Source organism: Zosterops lateralis (genome assembly GCF_965231275.1).
Source record: "Zosterops lateralis genome assembly, chromosome: Z".
In the NCBI taxonomy this organism is placed as follows: domain Eukaryota; kingdom Metazoa; phylum Chordata; class Aves; order Passeriformes; family Zosteropidae; genus Zosterops; species Zosterops lateralis.
In genome coordinates, this window is record NC_139800.1 from 16,815,610 (window position 1) to 16,842,181 (window position 26,572).

The 26,572-nt window shown below is 40.6% G+C and overlaps 1 protein-coding gene across 1 annotated transcript; it reads left to right on the forward strand.

Annotated features, from left to right (window-relative positions):
- Positions 1 to 490: 490 nt before the first annotated feature.
- Positions 491 to 25,431, forward strand: C6 (complement C6). Its single transcript, XM_083884076.1, has 18 exons — positions 491 to 551; positions 1,788 to 1,945; positions 2,766 to 2,922; positions 5,198 to 5,342; positions 5,964 to 6,105; positions 6,944 to 7,082; positions 9,087 to 9,287; positions 12,863 to 13,103; positions 13,783 to 13,905; positions 14,867 to 15,033; positions 15,939 to 16,164; positions 17,342 to 17,513; positions 18,547 to 18,658; positions 19,092 to 19,224; positions 20,212 to 20,403; positions 20,931 to 21,021; positions 22,467 to 22,708; positions 24,639 to 25,431. Exons 2-18 carry the CDS (start codon positions 1,788 to 1,790, stop codon positions 24,818 to 24,820), a joined length of 2,823 nt encoding a protein of 940 aa, XP_083740202.1. The 5' UTR covers positions 491 to 551; the 3' UTR covers positions 24,821 to 25,431.
- Positions 25,432 to 26,572: the final 1,141 nt, after the last annotated feature.

Genomic DNA, 26,572 nt, shown 5'->3' on the forward strand with positions numbered 1-26,572 from the left:
CCTGGGCAGCTGCATTTGTACAAAGAGGTGCTTCTCCACACTTCTGTAGAACACATCTCCTTGGAGGTGTTGGAGGTGCAGAGGCCATTTCGTTCTGAGCACTCCTCCCACCAGATCAATTTGCCTTCATTAAAAGATAACCAAATCAAACACAGCCTCTGGCCTTTCATTTAAAGACTGCAGCAAATCACACCAGGGTCGCATGAGTCTGCAACATATGCTGACTTTTCAGGTAACAATATTACAGTAAGTTAAAAAAGAGAATTATATTTTTTTTGGTTGGTTGATTTCAATGCATACAGGTTACAAGACCTATGTAGAAGTGTTCTGTGGGGTTTGTGTTGTTCTATTTCTTTAAAATGTTGAATTACTCTGTCATGTGCTAATATTTATATGGCTTCTGATGCACTGATGGGTTGGTGTTTTTCTCACTGATGAGAATAGTATTTTTCTATGTACAGCACAGTGATGGAATGAAGCAAGTAATAGTTGTGTAGGGCTTCATCTCTTTTCCAAGCTGGCATTGTTGGTGCAAGAAGCCAGGAAGTCAGGTAAGGAAAAAGAAAATATGTGTCTCTTCTAGGTCCACTGGCAAGACATATTTTGTATTTGATTTTATTTAAATCTCTCTGAAATGCTTGTTCATTGATGAGTTTTCCATGTAAAAAGTGCTGCAAATTCTCACTGCACAGCAGTGTGAAGACTCACTGCCTTTCTTTGCTAAAGGAGGAAGCAATGGTTGGATTTGATGCAATTTCATTTTTTCAGCAAAGTATAAAAATCATAATAACATATGTGGCTAAAAACCTAAAAGAAAAAACAATCGCACTATTCATTTCAAACTTAGTATTCTGGAGTATTGTTTTGAAATAAATACTTTGGTTTTAAATGACTAGTTGGGTTGGGGGTGGGGGTTTGAGGTAAACCAAATTTATAATGCTCTACTGTAACAGCCTATCAGATTTCATGTTGATTCAACCTCATTATGAGGTCTGCATTTTTTAATGAATACATATTTTCTCTGGAAAATGGGGGGGGGGAGGGGGGGCGGTGCATAGTTTCTTCGTTTTTTTCTTTAGGTTTTTTTTTTCCTTTGTTTTTTAGTTTACCAAGTATTATTACTTCCTAAAAACTGCCTATAACCTTTTGTCTCAGCAAATAAAGTTTGATTGACCACTGGACTGAGAAACAGACTAGATGTTCTGTTTCTACTATTGGTGGAAAATTCAGATGAGCTTTGAATAGTGATGGTTTCAATAGGGTAGTCAAAATTTTGAGAAGGGAAAATTCACTGCAATAAAATGCTTATGCAAAAGGGGTTTATAGGCATGTGAAAATGAATTGGTTACAAGCTAATAGATGGAGCTGCCTAGTCTTAAGGTCTTGTTTGTTGTTTCACATACTGTATAGAAAGGACTCTCATATTTTTATTATTTCTAGAAAATATTTTTGAGGATACTTCTAAGTAATGAAGAAAAATAGATCTTTATTTGTAACATTCAAAATATTTTATAAGCAACTTCGGAGACAGAAATAATGCACAATTGTGTTAGTACTCCTGATAAAGAAGTGGCCAAAAACCCCATTGTGACTTCTGGTCCTTGAAGAATTACTGCTATGTAATCATTGCCCCGTTCTAGGGGCCCTAGGTGCCTTGCTTAGCTAGCACCTTGTATTTTGAGGCAGATTTATGGACTCTGCATTTTAGAAATGACATCTCTGTAAGAACTCTTGCATAACTAAGTGATAAGTTTCTTGAGCTTTTGTTGCTCATCTCTGTGATGTAGATGGACACCTTTGCCATGGGTGTGACTGTGCCAGTGCACCTGGTCCTGCTGAGCCTCATGATTGGGAGCAGCCAGGGGTGCTACTGTGAACATTACCCTTGGGGGTCGTGGTCTGCCTGCTCACAGACCTGCAATTTCGGCACACAGACCAGGCACAGGTAAGGCCAAGCCATCTCACTACTTCTGTGTTTCTTTTCTATGAAAAAAGAAGAGAGTGGCACTCATGTCTGAAGCTCCACCTACCACCATATATTGAAAAAAAATGTCATGCTCAAGCATTTATCAGATAAATAGATCATATTTTAATTACAATGCTTTAAAGTTATAAGATTTTGTGTATAGAACATTACTGCCCATGAGGCAGACAGGGAAGGGAAGGGCTGGAATAAAATGATTATTGAGATCCCCTCCAACTCAGACCACTCTAATGCTATGAGCCAGTTCCTCCAAACAAACCAATACCTGCAAATAGATGTGATGAGGAGGAGAGTCAGGTGGACAGTGGCCTTGCTGGCAGTGTGGTTTGGGCATTCAGCCCCTGTGGACACATGAGGCTGGTGTTCAGTGCCCCACTCTGGGCGCCCTGCACGGAGCACAATGCCACAGGAGAGGTGAGCTCCAAATTTTCTCCCTGCTCCATTAGTTTTATGACAACTGATGATGTCAAATAAAGACTCAGCAGCATCAAATTTGATGCAGCTCTGTGGTATAATCTAAACTTGAGAGAAATTCCCTTTATTCCTCCTGACTCTGTCTGTAGCTATCCTCTGGGACATCTGAAGTGGCATGAATCAAAAACAATTGCTCTTTAAACTTAAGGCATATTTGGATTTTTCTTGTAATCAACATTCTGCAACTGCATATTATCTCTCAGGGTTTCTTAGTTGGGTTCAAATCATTTTGTCAGGCTTCACCCACAAGTAGAAAACACCTACGATCTGTCTATTCTTTCCTAGCACAATTTTTTACATTTTTTAGGCAAATAAGAATGGATGATTATTATAGCCAAAACTTCTGTGACCAGCTGTGCACAAAGCAAGAATCTCGTGCATGTAATCAGCAAACATGTCCTATCAACTGTCAGCTTGGAGACTTTGGCCCTTGGTCAGAATGTGACCCATGTGTTAAAAAACAAGTAGGTAGAAAATGTATTATATGGGTTAAATGCAAAAAATTATGCTAAAGAGATCTTCTTGTTTCAACTTTATAGTAATTGATCTAGAAAATGAGAGTTTAGGTTAACAAGGGAAATTGGTGATGAATTATACTGGAGAGCACAAGTTAAAATAAGCAAGTCAAACCAGAAATGGGTGATTTAGTAGAGTAAATCCATTTATGAGACTGCTTGTGATGCTTATGATAAACTTCCTTCAAAGTCTATGTCCACTGTCATAATTAAATGTGATTTTTTCACATAAAGAATAAACTAAACTGTAAAAGTTTAGTTCATCTGTTAAACATCTGTTTAAGCAGGAGAAAGTCACAGAATCTTAGCTTATCTATAGCATTCTATGTGTTCTAAAGACAAGAAAAATAGAATCAAATCATCTCTTGAAAAGACTCAGCAAATCCCAAGTGCTGCTGGCTAGAAATTCTTAGGCTGTATTTTACACTGATAGTCAGGATCAGTTTGAGATTGCTATTAAGAAATACAGAGCACCATTCCCTGAACCTTCATAGAATGAACAACCTTCCCCCCCGCCCTCGACCCCACAGGCAGGTGTGCTAATATCTGTGGGATGAACATCCAGGATGGTGTTTTTTCCTCTTGGGCTTTTCTCTGCTGACAATGGTACACTTAGAGACAGTAGAGAGGAAAGAAATGAAAAATCTGGTTAAAGTGAATTTGACCTAATCAAATCAAGCCCTGTCAAATGTAAGGTTGTAGAGGATAGAGGTAAGTGACAGCAGATTGCATGGGTATGGCTGGTGGGTATGAGCTTTGAAGCTGACCATGAGAGCAGCTCTAAGGTTCTCTGCAGACACAGCCTACATGTACTACATGCACCCCTTGGTTTCACAAATCCATGCCTGAAGAGCAATCTTGAAAAATCTGTCAGACATCATAAGTATATCTTTACATATATATCCTATTTTCTGGTGCCCAAATAGGGTGAGAAAGACACACAAAAGCTGTTCTACATGTGAGAGGTGAACCAGCCTGTGGGGTTGCAACTAGGATGGGCAATGTGAGAGCAGAGCAAGGAGAATCACTGAGAGACTGGAAGACAGAAAGCTTCAAGAGGTGAAAGGGAGTGTTCCTCTCAGTTGGACTGATTGTAATGCCCTCTTATATATCTGAGTTTCTTACCTTACATCCCTGTAGAAATGTACTAATTTTTACTAATTTCAAGTATTGATGCAACATATACACTTCAAGCAAAAAGGTGCTTTTGTGGACTGTGGTCCATTTTCCCCTATAAAATATAAAGATCTTTGTAACCTTTACAAATAGGAACAACTAACAGAATGCAGGATGTGGATTACAGTGTAAGAGTGAAGACTAATGTAAGCAAATCCCCATTGATGGGGAAGGATAAACAAGGGAAGCTCTGACAAATAATACAGTGAGTGCTATGGAACTGAAATGGAGCATAAGGAATGGTTCTCATGAGCTTGAAAACTTTCTAGTATTGCTCTTTGCACTCTCCTTTCAGAGTCACTTGGTTACTGATTTTTACTAGAATCTTCCTATGCTGTTTGTCTCCAGGGTCTGTCTACAGGGAGGGAAGTCTGCAAGGAACCATACTTTTCCTGTGGGAAAAATTCTTATAGGAGAAAGTGCTCAGGCACATGCAGACAGGTCTCACCAGAAGTCCTGTGAAGTGAACGAGAAAACATATCTGAAATGCTTTATCTATCATCCTTCAACTTTACTGTTCTATGTGGAGAGTGCTGTCTCAGGGAAAGACAACTCAATGAGCTCCCAGAAACTTTCAGGAAAAGCATTTTTGTCCTCTCTCAAGTCATCCAGTTTTCCTCAGACAAAAGGACCCACATGTGTGAGTCAAGCCATCTAGGTTGTCACTGTCAGAGTATTTCTAATTCAACAGAGATGGTAAAGAATAGAAAAAAAAATCTCTGTAAGCCTGTTCACACACAACTTCCTATTGTATATACTGAAGATGCAGGGATGGAATTTCTGATTCCTTTGGTGATGTAGACCAGCTAGTCTGCAGTTTAATAATTTGTGCTCCACCAGGGCTAATGAGACTCTTGGAGACCAGTTCCCTGCCTGCCTCACCTGGGATGATAGCATGGTAGAATCGAAGGACAGGAATGACTGATTTTTCCTTTCAGGGCTCTGGTTCCAATAAAACTTCAGCAGCACTGAAGCTCTGCTTTGGGTGGGACTTAGCTACAAGCACAACTCACAAAAACAACCCTGGGTTTATTTTGTCTGCCTTCAGTTTCGTACCCGGACACTCCTTCGACCATCCCAGTTTGGGGGCCAGGCCTGCACCGAGCCACTGGTGGATTCCCGGCCATGTTTCCCAATTAAGCTCTGCAACATAGTGGAAGTTGACTGCAAGAATAAATTTCAGTGTGAAAATGGTAATGATAATCCTCTTCGTGTAATTGCAGTATTACCAGTTAGTCAAAAGATTAGATACTGTGACAAAAGACATCCATACATTCCATGCATAAATTCCAGGGAAAAGAGACCAGGAAGAGGAGTTCATGTGAGGATTTTATATGTATTAGTATCAGCTTATTTTTTCAGTTTCTTCTGTAAGTAATTAAAATGCAGTCCCTAAGCCTGGGATGCCGTTATGATCATGATAGGTGGACAGTAGCACTGTTCAAATTGTATTTCTTTGCACAAATTTTTCAGATACAAACATAACCATAGAGTTTGTCTGAACATAAATTCTCACTATTTTTATTAGACTTGTGGCTATTTCTTGTTTGCTTCAATTTAAATATTCCTGATTAGACTAACTGATTTTATCTAATTATTCTTTTGCTAAACTTAAAATTAAATCTTTGCAGCTTAACAAGGCAAAACTCACAGAATTGAAGCAATCATTTCATAACTGGGATAATTCTGGCCTTACACTAACTCAGTGTTAACATCTATAGCAAGCTCACACCTTTGCAATGGAAAAACATGAGGCTGCCCTTTTCTACATTTAGACATGATGAACCTCTACTGCTGCTGTTTCTCTGGTGCAGGTCGCTGTATTTCAAAAACACTGGAATGTAATGGAGAAAATGATTGTGGGGACAACTCTGATGAAAGAAACTGTGGAAGAAAAAAGACTGTGTGTAACCGAAAGTATGAGAGCATCCCAGGTGTACAATTATTAAGCAGTGGGTAAGCCAACTCTGCTAATTTTTTGTAAGCTTTAGTTGTTACCTCACTAATTTACATGAACAAAATAATTCCCAGTTACTATGTGAGAGCATTCATTAAAGCATATAATCTCTCAAATTAAAACTGGCAAGAAATTATAAAAATGCAACAATATAATCAGGCTAGACTTGCCTGCTGCATCTTCCAGTCCTGCTCTGCACTGCTGGTAGGCTAGATGAAGAGGTGTCAAGGAGCACTATCCCTGAGTGACTTGTTCTGTCCCACAGCAACCAGAGCATGTAAGGGCAACTTTCAGCTCATGGAATTACTTGCTTGTACATCATGCCAAGAAATTTTGAGGATGTTCATCTACAGATGTTGTTTGTCTGCATGACATTTCACAGGATACCAACTACTTCCATGCTATTAATTAAAGCAATATAAAGCCTCAACATGGGATGCCTATCCCAAGCAGACTTGCATTTTTAAATTGAATTTTGATCTCAGTGTTGTCCAGTACCCACACTTAGGGCACAAATAGAGAACCAGTAGTTCATTTTACTAGAACCATTTTTAAGTTCTCCATGAAAGACTGACTGTCTTACGCTGACTTTGGGGTTATCAGTAAGGTTAGGCACTGCTGGAAAGTAGGAAACTGGATTGATGCTACTGCATTTTTCAGGTGAATTCAATATGAAATAGAAGGTGTTGTAATTCTTTTCAAAGCAGTAACATGACCTAGGTGCTCACGCTCTCCATCGAGTCTACAATACCTCAGTGCAACGGTATAACTTGAAATGTTTCAAGTCCATACATCTTCCTGGAGTTGTTTAATCTCTGGAAATAAATTTTTTGTTAGATTTCATATTCTGGCAGGAGAGAGCCGAGGGGAAGTTCTTGGAAACTCATTCAATGGAGGACAATGCAAGACAGTGAAGCGCAATGAGACGAGGAAATTGTATCGTGTCCCTGCGAACCTGGAGGCTGTCAGCTTTCAGGTACTCTTAAGCAGCAGCTCCTAGCTGTAAAACCCTTGCTGTAATCACAATCCAAGTTAAGTGCTCAAGTGTTAGGTAGTCCTGTTATGTTTTAGAACAAGATTTTTCAACCTGATAAGGCTTGAACATGCTTGAACAGTTGATGTGTGGAAAGGGGATAAATTCTCTTACTCCACTCATGCTGTTCAGATCTGTGTTAGCTCAATGCAACATAAATGAGAGTCAATAGGATGGATTTGAGCTTCTTCTGCTTCCTTGTGGCAGTGGCCTTATTTTGTTCTGATTTGGTACCAAGAGCCTTCTCCTACCCAGACATCATCTAAGCAGAGGTTTGTTCAACTCCAAAGCTTATTCCAGCATCACTTCTGTATACTTGAAGTACCAATGGCTGCAGCTACAGACTCCAGCTTCCTTCCTGTCACCTGCAGCCTTGGGACCCAGTTCCTTCCTGAGGCATTTCAACCCCTCAGTTCTGCCTGTTCCCTCTCCAGCCCCTCCACAGTGTCGCAAGGAAAGGAGGCAGGCACTGAGCTTGGGAAGCAGGAGGACAAAATATACACAGCCTGAGAGGAGGTTACAGGACAGGCTGGGAAATGAACAAAATGAACTTGGAGTGTATCTTATAAAAAATCTAGGAACCACTAGATTTTTCTAGTGCCTTCTTCATTGACACTAGCATTCAGAAAATGCTTTGAATAGTGTGGTTGGGGCACAACACCTGGCTGTGTACATATGAGCAGACCCTGTTTGAAGCCAGTAGATACTGCATCGGAAAGAAAGGAATGCAGGATGTGAAGAAAGCGCAACTACTGGATGAAAACTGATGATTTTTGCCACAGGTGTTGTGAGATTTTAGAATTACTTTAACAGAGGCAACTGAAAAAAAGGACACTCTGCTACATTCCACAGAAACTGCAATTGAATTGGCCATGACATGTAGGATTTATCAACAATGGTGAAAAATTACTGTGTGCAGAAATACTTCAGAGGTAAAGCAACATTTTAGTTTGCCCAGGTCTCTTTATAGCCAGTAAGACTTTGTAGTAATTAAGTTACTGATGTCCATTTGCAGAACTGTTAAGGGTTTGTGAAACTCACATTTAAGAGTGCATCTTTATCTTTTAACATTTAGAGCAGCTTCTCATATAGAAGAGTCACTGGATTGCGCCTTCTTGTAACTCCAGTGTATTTTCCTGCAAAAGCACATCACTTGTAAAAATGAGGTGGAGGGGGAGAATGGACCACCTCATATCCCAAAATGCTTGGCAGCCCTATTAAGCAAACAGGTGTAGAGGAGGGGAAAAAAAATCTTGTATTTCAAAAACATACAGGGATTTTCCCAAATTTTGGGAAATAAGTAATTTCTGATCTGATGCTGAGATTGTCTTGGTGCTTGCTCGACAACCACCACTGTAGGTTTACCAAGTCAATCAGCAGGTTTGCTCACAATTCCTCATCATCTGCCTTGAATCCATCATGCAGTATAGGTGCTAACAGTCCAAGTATCCTCTAAGACTCTCTTGTGGAAAACTGTTCATTTTCTAGCTGGAAATTGAAAAGAAAGGTCAAGAAGCACCAAACTCTATCTTATACAATATAGAAGCCATGGGGTTGGGAAGTAGTCATGATGTGGACACAATATCTATGTCTAGAATTATTTTAAAAATATGTTGAAACTTGTTGGAAAATAGTCCTAAGGTTTAGGGCACAGGGGTGAGACATTTTAGGAGAAAGTGTTACAGCTTTTTTTGTTGTATGAACAACTAAGTAAGTTTACTAAGTAAGTCTCAATAGGTCTGCTTTTTAACTTGTATTCATTTTGCCTCTTAACCTTTCTCAGTCTCATCTTTTGTGTTAAGAACAGTTTTGTAGCTTACTTTCACATCTCAAATAATCAGGCATATTTTTCCATTAAAAATCAAGAAATTAAGAATTCTTTGCTTAATAGTTTTCTGTTTCATACTAGCTTTTATGCATATGCATTTTGCTTTACTTAATTGTCAGGTCACAGATGAAGAGGGTGATGTAACATCAGACTTCTATGAAGATTTAACTCCTCTGAGTGATAGTGCTTTTCACAGTAGTTCCTCCTCTCATAGTGGTCGAAGTTCTTCTGGTATCCCATTTTTATTCTCAAAAAAGACACGGGTCCAGGTTACATCATCTTCCTCCTTCAGGAAAGCTATTAAAGCCTCATATGAAAAGGTAATTGAATGTTGCCTCTACTTTCTTCCTTTTGATTGATTTCTGTCTGGTCTTTTCAGAACTGAAGTGCCAATGGCTACTTTCCCTATCAAGACATTGGCCCACTAGAATTAAGTATTTAAAAAATCCTCTTCCGATACTGCAACATATTCCTGGATCCTGGTTTTAACATACCTTTTGATGCATCATGGTTTTCTGGGTTTACTACAGAAAACATAGGCTTATTCCACTATTAAAAAGCATAGATTTGACATTATCATATTGGATAAGCCACTCCTTCCCTTATCTCTTATTAAGAGAGCATAATACCTAACACTAGCAACAATTCCAAAAATAAAGAAAGCGCACTCAAGAATGTTATACATATGAATGTACTGGGTATTAATCTACTTTTTTTTTTTTTTTTTTTTTTTTTTTTTTTTTTTTTTTTTTTTAATTTGGTAGCTCACTTGCATGTTGGAGTCTCATGTCTGCCAAGATGAAGAAAAAAGTCATAAAAATAATCTCAGAAATAACATACCCACAGAAAAGTTTCTCAGAACAGTAACATTTTCCCTATAAGATTCTGTGCCTTTAAATAAATGAATACTGGTAGGGTGAAAGATTATGTATCTTTATAGCTTAATGCAGTAAATGATGGAATATTGTTTGCACTTCTGCATGGGAAATGCCATAGGACTGAATAAAGCTAAGGCCTGTTGAAACCCAGGAGTTCTAATGCAATTACAGTGAAACTTTTGCAAAAATATTAGTCTTAACATTAAGATTTCCTATGATGGAAGTTTGCTGCGGGCCTTGCTCACTTAAATGGTTAAGCAACTTGATTGCTTGAACAGTCATTGCTTATAGTTTGAATGCAACTATCCTGAAGTTCCAACTGCTAGAAACCTCTTCACTTTCATGCCCATGTAGATAATAGTACACAGATCAGACTCTCTCTTGTACAACTGACAAGTTTATTTTGGGGCAACAGTGGCTTCTTTTTGGCTTAAACCCAGACCAGAGCTAATTATGAAAATGTTGGTTTAAGTTAAACTTCCAACAGAAAAGCTCTTTTGCATATACATTGGTTTTCAGCACTGTGGTCATGGAAGGTGTTGAGGTGCAGGAACAGGTTGCCCAGAGAAGCTGTAGATGCCCCACCCCTGGCAGTGTTCAAGGCCAGGTTTGATGGGGCTTTGAGCATCTTGCCCCAGCAGAAGTTGTTTCTGCCCACAGCAACGGGGTTGAACCAAGATGGTCTTTAAGGTCCATTCCAATCCAAACAGTTCCATGATTCTGTGAAACCCAGAAACCCACCAATAACTTAGTTTGGTGTTGGCTAAAGATGACACAGTTTAAAACCCTTCCTTAATGAATCCACAGCAGGATTGGGTCTTGATCATGTTATCTACTATATCAGACAGGAAGCCTCTATTTTTATCTCTATCTCCATAAATTGTATAAGTGAGTATTTGCAGGTAGATGTGTACTTGTGTATGTTTGAGAGACCTACCAGTAAATTAGCAACAATTCCTTATATAGTGAAAAAAAGACTATATTGATCACTTAAAAGGAGGGAGGAACTTTCCTGTGCTTTGGGATGTCCCATTCAGACCTATGTATTAGAAAAAGTATAAATAATACAAATGATATGCGTATATATATTGCATATACACATTGCATATAAATATATGCACAGAAATTTTACATTACTATCCCAGGGTCTCTAGAGTGCCCAAGCCCCTTGAAGTGCTATGCATTTCTCCATATTGGCATGGAAGAAATATGAAGCCTTTTAATTTACCAGAAAATTTTTAGCTAAAGTAGACTAGTCCTCTAGTATATCTTCATGAGTTCTGATCATAGAATTGTAAAATAATAGAATGGCTTGTGTTGCAATTGACTTTTAAAGGCTACCTAGTCTGATTTGCAAACAGCTGGGACATCTGATCTTCAATTAGATCCTATTGAACAGAGTGCTGTCCAACCCAGCCTTGAATATTTCCAGGGAGGGGCATCAACCATCTCTCTGGGCAACCTGCTTTAGGTGTTTCATCTTCATGATAAAAATTTTCCTCCTTATATGTGTTCTGAATCTACTCTCTTGAAACCGTTACCCTTTCCCCTACTGCTGTAGGCCCTACTAAAAGGTCTGTCTCCAATTTTCTTATATAAACCTCCTTGAACTATCACAATGCCACTGTGAGGTCTCTCTGGAGACTTCCAGGCTGAATAACTTTTCCAGTGTCTGCTCCTAGCAGAGTTGCTCGAGCCCTCTGATCAGTGTTCTGGCCCTCCTCTGGACTTGTTCCAACAGGTCTCTGTCCTCCCTGTGCTGGGACCCCAGAGCTGGATGCAGAGCTCCAGGTGGGTCTCACCAGAGCAGAGCAGAGCAGAGGGGCAGAATCCCCTCCCTCCCCTGCTGCCCACGGGGCTCTGGATGCAGCCCAGGACACGTTTGACTCTCTGGGCTGTGAGTGCCACAGCCACGGCATGTCCAGCCTCTCACCCACCAGCACCCCCAAGTCCTTCTGGGCAGGGCTGCTCTCTGTGAGTTCTTCTCCCAGCCTGTGCACAATGCCTGGGGTTTCCCAGATTGCATGCAAGCACATACTGAAACCAACTAAAGTTTTAGAATCAATATTTGCCAAAGTGACCCAGAATTTTGTGTGTCATGAGTGAAACGTTAGCTGGCACCATTGAAAATTGAAAAAGTGGAGTGGAGCAAAGCAGTAAAATCCAGCAGGAGAACCTACATATAAAACATAAGGTGTTTTATAATTAATCTATCTGCCGGTTGGTTATTTGCTCCAGTTTCCTGCCCTTCCTTTTTCTCTTGATCTCTTTGCTTTGGCCTTGTGCCTATAGGTCCTATAGCTGTCACTTTACAAATCCCTTTTTTCAGTATTTTCTATTTGTTTTCTTTCTACTTAGTAGAACATAAATATAAACAAACTCCAGCATTGCAAAAACACATGAATAAGCTCTTTCAAATGCATATATTTTTTTCTACATGTAAGAGATGTCCCTTCCACCTCAGGATATCCTAAGAATCTATGTTTCCAGTGCTTGAACATTCTCTTTTTTTTTTTACCTCTCACGTTAACAGCTTGACACTTGAACTCAAGGAGATCTTTATCCCTAGGTTTAGTTTTAGTTTTAATAGACTGCTAAATGGTGGAATTTCCTAAGAGAGTTAATGTTCAAAATACTTACTCACCAGATTAGCTGTAAACAACCCATAGACAGTTAAAAGGTGAACACTTCCTCAGAATCTTTTGATTGATGAATTGGTCATCTTACCAATTGCTGGGTTTATTTTTTTATGGCAGGAACCCTTCTTGATTGGTAGGTGTTTGGTAAGCCCTATTTTTTACTGGAATATTTGCTATATACTCCCACAATGCAAGATAGCCCTCAAGAACACCACAGAGCTCTTGGAAAATCCAGAGCTGCTTTGTTCATGGTTAAAACATCTTGATATCGGGATTATTTTGTTCTTGCAGTGTATCTCAGGATATACTCTTTGCTCCTCTAGTTTCTGTGCTTACCTCCCTCTGAAGGTGCTAAGATTCCCCATTTCTTATTTCCAGAATTCCAACTTTATTAGAGTCCATAAAGTAATTTCTGTTGCAAACTTCACAATGAAACAGTCAGATCTGCAGCTATCAGACGTCTTTCTAAAAGCACTTAACAACCTGCCCCTGGAGTACAACTATGCTTTATACAACAGAATATTTGATGACTTTGGCACTCATTACTACACCTCTGGGAAGATGGGTGGTTCCTATGATATTCTCTACCAGTACAGCTCTGAGGAGCTGCAGAACTCCGGTATGTAATCTTTAACAAGAAAATATCATTATTTGTTTAACAGCTTTTATTATCCCTGTTTTTAGGTCTTACACCACAGAGTAAGTTCTCCAATAGCAAAAAATTCTTTAGACTTTCACAGACTCATTAATTACTCACATTTCTTATATATAGAGCAAGAAGAAATTTTTGATCTACACTATATTTGAAAAGTTCAGGAGAGTCCTTATTTGGTAAATGTCACTGTGTTCAGAGAAACCACTTAAGACTTTCAGACCAAGACCAGGAAAAGGTTTTCTTGCCTCCTATAGCATGGGACTGAGGTCTGAGAGGTTTAATGGATACTTTTTGGGATGCATTCAATAAAGTTGATAGTTTAGATTAGAAATTACTCTAAAATTTTCCCATGACTGCTACACTGTCAAAATGAAAAGACAATACCACAAAAACAGAAATCTAAAGTTAAAAGCTATGATATTTAATGCCACAGCTGTAACTTGCATGGGCATGGGAGGGCAGATGAAGGATGCCTCTGTCCAACACTGTACATGGGGAAACACAAGCTGCTGTAGTGAAGTCTCCAGTGGTGAGTGAGGAGGAGGGGAAACTGCTGGCTCACCTCAGTGTGGGAGCCTGGGGCATAGTGCCTGCCATATATCATGGTTATGGTGATGAAGATGCTGCTCTGTGGTATTTCTAGGCCTGTCAGTTGAGGAATCAACAGAGTGTGTCCGAACAGAAACAACCAGGCGTGTGTTCTTCCGGAAGAAAAAGAAAGTCAGTACCAGATGTACCACAAACAGGATGACTGTGACACATGAAGGTGACCATGATGAGAACAGGGCCCATGTCCTGTTACTTACCCTGAGAAATACCACTTCCCTCAGCTGTCCCAGGTGACCTCTTAGCTTTGATGAACTACAGATGCTCTTCTACCACTGTCAGAGGAGCCACTGTTTCCTTGGCTGCCTCTGATACAAGCACTGAAATCGTATTCTCATTTGCAAAAGAAATTATGATGTAGGTGGTGCTATTTTCTGCTCTGGAGCACCATCACCGGGGATCTGGTGGCACTGGCTCTGCAGCTGGTCACAGGTCTGTCACACATTACCCCTGGCCCTGGGTCCAAGGCCAGGAATGCTGAACTGAAAAATGAGCAAAGCTAGAAATTTGCTAGAAAAATGTCCATGACTGAGTCCCTGATATTCTTTAAGGGTTGCTCAGAGCTCATTGAGAGAGTTGGGAAGCAATAACGCACTCCCCGACTTCCCACCTTCCTCATGCCAAGCAGACATTTATGTACCAGGGTGCCAGAAATGTGTCTCAGAAACTGCAGAAAGCTGGTGCATTTTCCATGAGGATGGCAGAAGTCATGTTCCACATCACTAAGGATAGGGATTTCATCACTTCCACCATGATTTTGTCCTCAGTAGTTGATTAATATCCGTTACTTAATGTTTACAGCCAGGATGAAATCTGCCATGCTGTGTGTTCTAGAGGGGGCTGCTGCATCCTCTGCATTTTCCACAACTGTCTTACACTCTGAATATCCCCATGGCTCAGGTCTCAGATACTTTCATTTGGAATATTATTACAGGCTGCTGTCATAGCAGGCAGGAATTGTTCTTCTGAGCTTTGACTTCATTTTTCCAAGGATAATTTTAAAAAATTAATCTTAGTATATTTTTTAATATCCTCTTATACTTTTTCTTATAGTTCTGCTGTCACATCCACTGTCTTTGGAAGCCTTTGTCTGAAAACACTGTGATAAAATCATCTTTCAGGTTCCATTTTGGAGTCAGCTGAACGATCAGTTTCCCTGGTAAAAGGTGGCAGGTCAGAGTATGCAGCAGCTCTGGCCTGGGAGAAAAAGGGGGCTTTTCCAGGACACAGAGTCTTCACAGACTGGCTGGAGTCAACAAAGGATAATCCTGTGGTGATTGACTTTGAGGTAAGAGAAGAACAAGAAAAACACTGAGATAGCAAAGACTAACTGGTTAGCAGCTCCTTCGTAGACCTGTGCCGATATTTTTTTCTTGTAAACAGGGATGATGCTGTGTGTGATATGAACATACATAAATATGGGCATAACATAAACATACAGAAATTTTATTAGGACAACTTCTTGTGCATGTTGTTTATAAGGCACACCAGTTTTGCACTGCCCATGAACAGTGGGATTAAGAGTGAGGAATGTGAATTAATTGCTCCTGCACCAGCAGGAGCTCAGGCATAGGCAGGGGTTAGTTACAGTGCAGGAAAACAGTGCATGGGATCATTCTCTTGCCAGGCCTATGTTGCAAAGTATGTCACAAAGTTAAACTGAAATAAAACAGAAACGCCCTCTATCTCTGTTCTGCTCCTTTGAATGCAGCGTGCTGGTGCTGCTGTGAGTACACCAAGCTGTCTCCCTCTCCAGCTGGTACAGCAGCTGCTCAGCAGCACTTAAGGCAAACCGCAAAACCTGCCTGAATGCAGCATCCACTGAGGCCTCTCCTGCTGCAGCTGCTGAAGGCAACGCAGGGATGTCAGACGTGACAGGGACTGGATGTAAGCAAACCCTACATCCCACGATGCGACGTGATGTGTGGTAGAGAGTGTCCTGAATTTTAGGACATAGTATCCCGCTTTGTTGATCTCCCCTGGCTCACAGAGTCCTAAACTGGGGAGATAAAAGCATTAAGAACAGGATAACATACATGTATAGCACTGCCATGCTACTTTAGAACATCCATAATTGCTGTGTGATACAGCTTCACGTGTAGCCTCTACCTCCTTTAAAAGTCTCCGGCTACCCCCTGCAGTGCGGCCCCTGCAGCGTTGGGGCTCCTGCTGACTGGTGTCGCTCTCTGCCAGGTGTCGCCCATCGTGGAGCTGGTGAGGAACGTGCCGTGCGCTGTCACCAAGCGCCGCCACCTGAGGAGGGCCCTGCGGGAACACGCGGGCAGGTTTGACCCGTGCCGGTGCTCGCCGTGCCCCAACAACGGGCGGGCGGTGCTCTCCGGGACGGAGTGTCTGTGCCTCTGCCCCGCCGGCACCTACGGCGCCAACTGCGAGACGCGGGCTCCGGGATACACAGCGGGTATGGGGGCCCACCGCAAACGTGCTCCTTCTGCTGCCTCTTTGTCAGGGTTACTCTGCCATAACCCGCCCTTACTAAATCCACAGCACTTCTTACCACGTGGTGATGTCCAAAAAACGTGAGAATAAATGTAAGGATTGCAAATAAAAAAATCAAACTGAATAGCCGTGACTTAAAAGACAGTGCAAGACACGGTAAAATAGTCCTTAGCTACATAATTAAGGTAATATGAAATGAGCTATTCAGCAATAAGGGTGAAGCTGAGATCAAGGATAATTGATGCAAAAAATTAAGAAACCCATTGCTTAGTTTTCCTTGTAGCCTATTATGCTTAAGACTAAATGGCTAATGAACATAAAAATTGTTGGTTACAGTTTAGAAGGAAAAAAACAGATGTCATAAAGAGAGAGAACATAATCACCATTCTGGAGAATTTAAAGAGCAATTTAATGCAAAAACATTTTTGAATTAAATTGACACTAGTACCACACCTTAGGGAAACAAAGGAGATATTATATATGTTTATAATCCACAACCAAAAAGGAATATAAGGTGAGGTCACTTAGGCAGATACAGGTCTCATCTGACCCTGATAGAGGAATATTTTGAAAGAAATAAACAACTGAAGACAGTGATGGATACAGAAAGTCTGTGGCATGCAGAAAAAAAAGGGTGTGTAAGGAAAAAAAAAGGCATATTTCATGGTGGTACAGGTAATAAATGCCAGGGATTAAGAGAAGACAGTAATAGTAATGTTTTCATTTAACTGGCATGGGATGTAGATTTGGGGTTTAGACATGGTGCTAGAACTCAGATTTATTTGAAAACTCATTAAATAATGACCTAAGAAATTTTTCAGTACCATGAAAATACATACATCCGTGTGTCCAATAAAAGTATAAAATATGCTGCTTCTGAGTTTTAATGTTACTTACAATCAAATCTAGAAAGGTAAATGTATTTTAGGGCTTTATGAAGCAGTTGGAATTTGGTTGGACACCTTTTGGAAAACTTCATGTTCTAGATGCAGCCTCCTCCCTTAACATTAACAATTTTAAATCTTCTGAAAATGGCTATTATGAATTTACCATCATCCCTCTCATATGTGGCCTTAAAAGAAATACCATGTATGGTGCTGGTCTGCCAATAGAATATGGTGTCTCTCCATTCCTTGCAGTTGCTGTTGATGGCCAGTGGGGTTGCTGGTCTGAATGGAGCCCATGTGGTGCTTCCTTCAAAAGAAGAAGAACCCGGGCGTGCAATAACCCCTCCCCCATGAATGGTGGGAAGCCATGTGAAGGGCAGTGGGAGGAAGAGGAGGACTGTTATATCTCTGTGTTCACAGACAGGTAAGATCAAAAGATCTCCATAGTCATGGCATAGTGAAGGAGCCCTTCAGAATGGCACTGTGACTACCAAGGAGAAATAGCAGACAACTTTCCCCTCTGAGTTTTTTCTGTGGAGCAGAGAAAAGGCAACCTCTGAAAATCTCTGCAATTTGCTTCACATTTGGATTTATTAATTTTTTATTCCTAGAATTTTGCTGTTGCATTGCATACTAAAGTATGCCTATAGATCTTGGATGATGCTTTGCTCAGCAATCTTTTCCAAAGCCAAGGAAAAATCTTTTCCTTCTCTTCATTGGAGTTCACAGTTTCTAATTTTTTTTTAATCTCCTCTTTTCTTAGAGGTTTAGATCTGAACTCAGTCACAGAGAGAGTTTGGATAAAGCTACCATGTTTCTTGTATTTCCACTTGAAGTATGCCTGACATATCTTTTTAGCATGGTTTCAACTTCAAATCCTAACCCCAAACTAGCTCAGTTTTTTTTCATCTTCAAGCCCAAGGCTTCAGTTTTTCCACTGGGACCAGGAGCTGAAACAGAATTTTCACTATCCCTGCTGTAATGACTGCAGAGGGGATTCTGGAGTGAATCTGGGAGGATTACAACCAGCGGGCTCCATGGTTCTTTGTTACTGAGTTAGACACAATGGGCTGTACAGCTCCATGCTGTGCAGAGACCAGCCACCCTTTACCACTGCCTGGTGGCAACAGAATTACCTGGATTATTTAGAGACTTCCTGTTATGTTGTTCTTTGCTGCCTCTTTTCCTTGCTGTATAAAAGTATTTAATTAATTATGTTGATAGATGCATTTAGCACTTTTTTGCTGCTCTCATGCTCTCCCCTCTATCACTTTTTTACTGCTCTCATATTCTCCCCCCTATCAACCTGCAGTTTTGTCCATCACCTCTTATTTATCAGAATAAAATTATAGGGGGAGGATGACAGGACACACTTGCAGCTCTCCTGACACTCTGCCATTGTTACTTAGTGACATGAATGCTTAAGATACAGCCTTACAGCAAATTTCACTTTTCAGAGGTGCTCCTTGTATAAATGATCATGAAGCCAAGAGAGAAGAAAATGTCTTGATTGGTGAACCTGAGTCTGGATGTTCTAGGCCAGACCCACCAGAATACGGCTTTATCAGGGTGAGCATGAAAAATGATAAGTGTAGTAGTTGCAGAGATTGGACATTTGACAGCTTCTCTGCTGTGTGTGTCTGATACCCAATCTAGCTACTGTGCTAGTGAGAGTGCTGTGTTCAAGGAATGCTGCAGGACTCTAGCCCACCACACTGCACCAGCAACTGAAGAAAAATCAAGGTAAAATTTATTTCAAGCAGTCCTTGAATTCTTGTTTTGTAACCATGACATCAGTTACTGCAACTGGACAAAGTTATCATTATATTGGTGAGTGGATGATTCATATTTCAGACTAGGAAATGCATGAATTCATTACATCTTATCAGGATTTTGCTTATTGTTTCCTTTGACAATGCCCAGTCCCGTTACCATAGATCCTTGCAGAGCTTTTTGGTGTGGGTTTTTAATTTTTAATTTTTTTTTTTTTTTTTTACTTTAGAATGAAAAGAACCAATATGCTGTGGGGGAGGAAGTTGAAATTGCTTGTGTGAGTGGTCATAGCCTCATTGGCTATCAATACTTTCGGTGTCTGCCAGATCAAACCTGGACACAGCAACATGTTGAGTGCCAACGTAAGAAAGAGAAAATGAACAAAATGCACAGCAACAAAATAGAAGGGGAAGAAAAACGTACAAAAAAGATTTTAATAAGGGTGTTTAAAAAAAGAATCCCTAACATATCTGAAAAGATAGCATTTTAAGAAGGTATTTCATGTAGACATGGCAAAAACATTGTGAGTCACTGCATCACTCCTCTTTCAATTCCGAAGTGTTACTATTATGTGCTTTGTAAGGAAATTGTAATATTCAGTGCATTAGAAAATCCTCAGATGGATGCTGCAAGATCCTTCTCTTTTCTAGTTTTAAATACATTTAACAAAAGGACTCACCTTTTGTTTTCAGACTTACGTAGATATCTTGAGTTTGATACAGTTACGAAGAAGAAATAATTCTTTCAGAAATTTGTCGACAATCTTTTATATTAAAAGGATTATGTGTTTCTAACAATGACCTCCCAGGCTGCCTTGAAAAGCTCTATCATAAATCAATGCCTTGAAGGATTTATAGGTCAGTTAAGAATTGAGGATCAGAGTTGGTCTGTGTTTGCTAACAAGAGAGATTTTGGTAGTTTTCTAAAACTTGGTGTGATTTCATTGACTTAGTCATCTTTTTATCAAAAAGAAGTACCTGAATATACTTATGACCTTTCTATTGCCATTGAGTTTTTTCCATTTACAAAAGAAAAATTAAAATATGCTGTTAAATGCCATTCTTATTTTTTTTAAACAGCAAAATTAAATTACTTATATTGGGATACATTAGAAACATATTGTCATTATTTAGTTATTACTTGAAAAATATTTTAAAGACTATGACAGTGCACTGAAAATTTCTAGACTTAATTATGTTAGATTTTTATTAGTTTTGAATGTCAGACAAATGATCAGTGTTCCTGAGTGTCTTTATATGGCTCTTCAGATAAAGCATTATGACTTTCTGTAAATATCCACACAGCATTAAACCAACAAGAATTATGCTTTTTTTCATTGTTTGTTACAGCCTCAGTATGCCTCAGGCCACCAATATCTGACAGTGTCACAGTTTCCCCATTTAAGCAACAGTACAACATTGGTGAAACAATAAAGCTGAGCTGCCAAGCTGGGTTTATAGTCACCGGTCACACAAAGTATACCTGTGGGAAAGACCTGTCCTGGATACCTCCTATTTTGAGGTCTATTACATGTGAAAAAGGTTAGTATTCCTGCGGATACTTACTGGTTCCATATTGCTGGTATTAACAGTATTGTTTATTTCAGCTAGCTAAAACTAGAAGACTGATAAGTGTTTAAGACATATAGCACTGTTCATTAATTTTAGTTTCACTTTGTGTCTCCCATGGTGACAGAATTTCAGCTCTAAACTTCTGCATTAAATTCAGAATTTTTGGATGCAATCTACTGTAAACTTTAATAATGAAATTGAGACACTACAACTATTTGCTTAAATCCAAACCAAACCCAACTGCATTAAGAAGGCTTTGTGGAAGGAAAGTAGGAAAATGCATTCTATTGAAACTTCAGCTTCTCTTGTTAAACAGTATTTTCCAGTGATTTTTGAAAAGACTGGTGAAAATACTCATAGCATGCCAACCAGGGAGCTTTTGAAGAGATAAACTTAGGAAAAATAGAAATAAATCCATTTTACCTTTTATGGTAGGACCATAAGATATTTCTGTTCACTCCTTACTAGTTACAGTAGTTCTTACTCTGTTTTTTCAGATATGCAAACTAAAATTAGAGGTATTTGCAATCCAGGACAAAAGCAGGTTGGATCTGAGTGTGTTTGTATGTCTCCAGAAGAAGATTGTGGGTAAGTACTGTAATTAGAAATCAAAGTTTCTCTAATGATAGACCAAGAGGCCATTGTGACACCAAAGAGGAAGAGCAGGAAAGGACAACTGCAACTCAAGACTACTCTCTGTTCAGATATTAGCTAGCTATTCCTCTGTATTCAAATTACAGCCCTGTTTGTAGCCTATGAAATAAATGAACAATCACAGAATCACAGAATGGGTCAGGTTGGAGGGATCCCCTTGATCAAATTTCCTGCTCAAGCAGGGCCACTTCAGAGCACACAACACAGGATTGTGTCCAGATGGTGCTTGGGCATCTCCAGTGAGGGAGACTCCATGATCTCTCTGTGCAAACTGCTCCACTCACAGTAATCCACTTCTTCCTCATATTCAGGTGCAATTTCCTGTGCATCACTCACTGCCCCTTTGTCTCTTGCCCTGTTGCTCGGCACCTCCGAGCAGAGCCTGGTCCTCTCTAACCCCTCCCTGCAGACACTGACAGACAGGGATGGGGTCCCCTTTCAGTTGTCTCTTCTCAAGGATAAAGAGGGCCAGCTTCCACAGCCTTTTCTCATAACAGAGATAGTCCAGTCCCTTGGTCATCTTTGTAGCCCTCCACTGGACCTGTTCCAGGAGTTCCATGTCTCTGTTGTGCTGAGGACCTCAGAACTGAGCACAGCTCTCCACATGTGCCTCACCAGGGCTGAGTAGATAAGCAGGGTCACTTCCCATAATCTGCTGGCACTGCTCTCCCTTATGCACCCAATTACATTACTGTAATGAGACACCACAGCACATCCTTTTAATCTACACTGCTCTCTGCTACAGGGGACCCCAGCTCTCTTCTCTTTATTTCTCCAATGTCATCACCATGCACAAAGAGTATGCAAGAACTATGATCTCTACGGTTCCTTCCAATCCAAACCATTGTATGATTTTACGATCCTCTTTTTGGAAAATTACTAAGCTCCACAAAATAATGCTGCTTGGAAATGCATGCATCTTCTAGGAATGAATTCACTCAGTAACCAAAAGCAATCCAGAAAAAAGGGAAGTACAAGCCGCACGACTGTTTTTGCCTGCCCTTGGTCCCAAGACAACTGTGTGTCAGAGATCGAGCTGCACACACAGCTGCAGGGAGGCATTAACTTAGAAAAGCCACTCAGGCCCTATGGAAATTTCACATCCTTGTGGAGGTAATGACCTCTACTTTTTCCTGTAGACAAACCTCCCTTCAGTTGGATAACAATTCTTCACCTCTCAACAGGACAGGACCAAAGTTTCCCCATCTCACAGCACTTGTTTTATCTGGTCCAGGTCCTGGAGTAGCTAGGGCAGCCTTAGGTCTTTAGCTGGATCTCCAGCCTGGCTATGGGTTTGCTGTGTTTCATCCAATGTTGATGGACTGTTTAAAAGCATGGACTTGCCTGCTAAATAGTTTTTCTTCTCTTCCTTTGGGCAGTCACTACTCAGAAGACATCTGTGTGTTACATGCTGTTTCTGAACAGAATGTGACCAAGCCCAGCTGTCAGTACTCAGCTGAAATGTGCCTTGGTGTGCAATCATTTCATTTCTTGCATGCTGGCCCTTGCCATGATAACTCCAACCTAGACTGGGCTATTGAGAGGGCAAAGCTCTCTACAAATAGCTTGAAGAAAGTGCCCTGTGGCTATGACATCTGCTATGACTGGGAGGATTGTGAAGGTATGACTTCTGAATGGTGAGGTTTAGCCATCCCTTTGAATCTAAAAGTAAAATGTGCTGACTTTCACTGCTTCAAGACTGCTTCCAGAAGGGGATTTACTGACATTGTGGTTCCTCTGGGCACACGGAGTGTGAAAGTGTGGTCAGTCCTTTGTCCCTGCTACCTAGGGTTATACTTCGATATGTGCCTTTTCCTTTTAGTCAGAACTAATGTAGTGTTGTTACTTCCCACTAGTAAGGCACAAGAGGAACTTAGAGATTAAGAGAATGTTTTCAGGAGAATCAACATTGAAATCTTTAATGACAAAAATTTAGTTGGTAATATTTTCACCCATTCCTTGGAAGACTACTAGCTCCTAGTTTGTACTTTAGGAATTAATTTGGGCCATACCCTCTATAGCATAAAACTAAATTATGAAATTAAATCATTATACTAGTTCAAAAGCAAGACTGGGGCCATCAGGCTTAATGGGATTTTAATGGTAATATTTGCAAATACCCATATGTGAAAACTGTGTTTATCAAGAGTTTTAGTTAACCAGCTAAGCTGGTAAAATCCCTAAGAGGATTATTTTCTAAACAATATTGTGCAACTTGGCTATTTACTGTGTAACCAGGTGATAAGAACAGTAGGTTTTTCTGTAAATGTCTGAGGTGCTGACTGGCTCCATGCACATCGAGGGCTTGCCAGGTAAAGGCTGAGTGATAGACACAGACACTCCATCCCTTGCTGCCAGAGACAAATCTGATTCTTATCACACCTGGTCTGCTTAATGATAAATAGAGCAACACCAGAGTGCAGCAATCCTAAGCCCCTCTTTTGAAGATGCAAGATTTCTGCAGCAGAGAATTTGAAGTAAATACAGCTGTAAAATAACTGCATGACCTGTTGTTCCTTGTAGGTTCAAGCAGAGGGCATGACCAGGTGTGTCCATCAATGGACATGCTCGGGTGGAACCTCCAGGCACCTTGTGCTCCTGGGAAAAAGATTATAATCTTTTAAAAATTACTTATTCCAGAGCCTCTAAGAAGCCAAGCTCTGCTTCCACCGTGCAAGTGTCTGCCAGCTGGATCTTGTGCCAGCACTTCAGTGTTTCTTTCTCAAAGGCCTACAGAGGAGCCCTGTTCAGAAAAATAAGAGAGAAGGGAGAAAAATATATTAAATAAGATTAGTTGTCAATGTGGTGCTCAAGAGACTAGAACTGGACTCTTCACCATCTCCACAGAAGTCCCCACTTTTCATGAGTGTGCACAAACATTTAGGAAATGAATGTTTTGTTTTTCCTGAGAGTGAGTAGTTGGTATCAACACAGAGACAGAACATACTGCAGAGAAGACACTGCAGTACCATGAAAGAAGCTAAATGGAGGAAAGCAAACATTTTTCATGTGTTAAAAAACTGAAGGCAGAAACTCTGCCTAGGGTATTTCTGGGAAAGAATATAAGGAGTCAGAACTTGATTAGATCAGAAATAGGTAATGAAATAACCAGCAGGACTGAGCTTTACCACAGGCCAGCAGTAGGTAGCTTAGCATTCATAAAAAGAGCTTTAATGAAATAGGAGCTGACACAATATGGACCTTAAGACTCCACTTCATACCAAGATTGTGTTCAAAGATAATTGGGAAAGGAAAGTCAACTTAATATATCTTTGTTTAGAAGAAAAGTCAGGGAAAGCCAACGGATAAAAATAGTTAGATCAATCCTGCTTTTGTATGGGCCATGGTTGCAAAAACTGTTATTTAAAGCTGATTATGTCTCTATTCCTGATATCCAACTATCTAGTGAATGCACTACAGGCTTTTTGTAACTAATATATCACAAACATCCAATAGTGTTTTTCCCTGTTGGACTTTGAAATGTCATCAAAGTATAAAATTTGGTTTTAGTCATCACATTTGCTGCTATATTTCCACACATTTGTTCCCAGAGACACAGACCCAGTGCTCCTGCCTGATGCCTTACCAGTGCCCCAAAGAAGAGATCCGCCCTCACTGCATTCAAATGGAGACGACAGGAAGGAGGAGGACAGTCAGTCATTGCATGCTGGCAGCCATGAAGTGTGCTGGCATCAAACTGCAGGTGCTGGAGCAGGGGAGCTGCCTGCCATAACCCATTTGCTCTCTACAGACACCATGATCGTTGCATCAAATGCAGACTGAGCTACCCACGGAAAACTTGGTCAGTTATGAAAGGATAAGTGGATCAAAACAAAAAGATGAGGAAAAAAAATACAGCTCACTTATCAGCTTTTTGGGAGAAGGGTGGCAGTGGCTTTTTTCTGTCTGAAAATGACCTGGGCTTTTAGGTATAGGGACAGCTTGTCATTGCTTGTACCTCTGGGGATGTGCAGAAGGAAGGGAGGGGAACAAATGGAAAGGGAGAAAAAGAAGTACTGTGCTTGGTCTCCCCTAGAGCTGGACGAGATTTTTTTTCTTTCCTCAGCCATTTGTTGCTTTGTCCTTGTGCTTTGACTGCTGTGCACTCTTGTCTCAGTGGCTGAGTACCTGCTGTATCATGCAGACAGACAGAGCAGGCACTTCAGCATCACTTCTGACATCAGATGGGGAAGGGGTAGCAAGTTCATGGTACAAATGGAAGGAGCAATACCAAACATTGAAAACCACAATTATGCAATGATTGAGTGAAGTCTTCAAAACAATGTGATTTCTAATTGGAGCTGCTGAAGGGAAGATGTTTGCTTTCTGTGTTTGTTCCCTGGGTTTGAGCTTTAGGCAGAAAGCCTGAAATTCTAAAAAGAATTTTAATGGTATCCCTCAAGGTGAATTAAGAATGTTTGTACTTTAAATATAAAATAAACATTTAATGAACAATGCACTAGGCAGAGTCCTACTGCAATATGTGGTTCTACCTGGAGTCTGCAGAAATACAACACAATCAGTTTCCTTGCATACACCTGCATCAGCACTGAACTGAGAACAATTGCATGGGGCACTGGGGCACCTCAGCCCAGCCATGGTCCATGCCTCCAGCATTCCTTGGTCAAAAATCATTACTTTCTGAGGAGTTGCAACTAGAATTTTCCCTTCAACACTCAGAATTTCACAAATCTGAGTATAAATCTGACTTTTAAGAAGGGGAAAACTGAAAGTCCCTTCTTTCCTTACCAAGACATCAGAACAATGACAATCAGGAAAAAAAAAAAAAAACAAAAAAAAAAAAAAAAAAAAAAAAAAAAAACCAAAAAAAAAACCCCACAGAATTGTAGAAAAGAATAATAGAATTGGCTGAGCTGGAAAGGACCCACAAGGATTATCAAAGTCCAACTCCTGCCCCTGCACTGGACACCCCAAGAATCACACCATGTCCCTGAGAGCATTGTCAAAATGCTTCTTGGACTCAGGCAGGCTGGTGCTGTGACCACTGCCCTGGGGAATCTGTTGCAGGTTTTCCACCCTCTGGGTGGAAAAACCTTCTTCTAATATCCAACCTAAACGTCCCCTGACAAAACTCCAGACCATTCCCTTGGGTGCTGTCAGTGGTCACCACAGAGAAGATATCAGTCCCTGCCTCTCCTCTTCCCCTTTCAAGGAAGTTGTAACTGCAGTTACAACTGCAGTTACAACTCTCCTCAGTTTCCTCCAGTTTGAACAGAGCAAGTGACCTCAGCTACTCCTTGCAGAGCTTCCCCTCCAGACTCTTCACCACCCTCATGGCCCTCATTTGGACACTCTGTAATAGTTTAATGTCTTTTTTCTGTTGTGGCACCCAACCCTGTCCCCAGTCCTGGAGGTGAGGCCGCCCCAGTGCAGAGCAGAGGGGCAATCCCCTCCCTTGCTGGGCTGGCCATGCTGTCCCTGATGCCCCCAGGACGGGGTTGGCCCTCCTGGCTGCCAGGGCACT

Bases quoted from the DNA above. Each gene is read 5' to 3' on its own strand.
- C6 (XM_083884076.1), top strand. From the start codon at position 1,788: ATGGACACCTTTGCCATGGGTGTGACTGTGCCAGTGCACCTGGTCCTG. The intron at 2,923-5,197 runs GTAGGTAGAAAA...GTCTGCCTTCAG, and splicing joins ACCCATGTGTTAAAAAACAA to TTTCGTACCCGGACACTCCT. The intron at 7,083-9,086 runs GTACTCTTAAGC...CTTAATTGTCAG, and splicing joins TGGAGGCTGTCAGCTTTCAG to GTCACAGATGAAGAGGGTGA.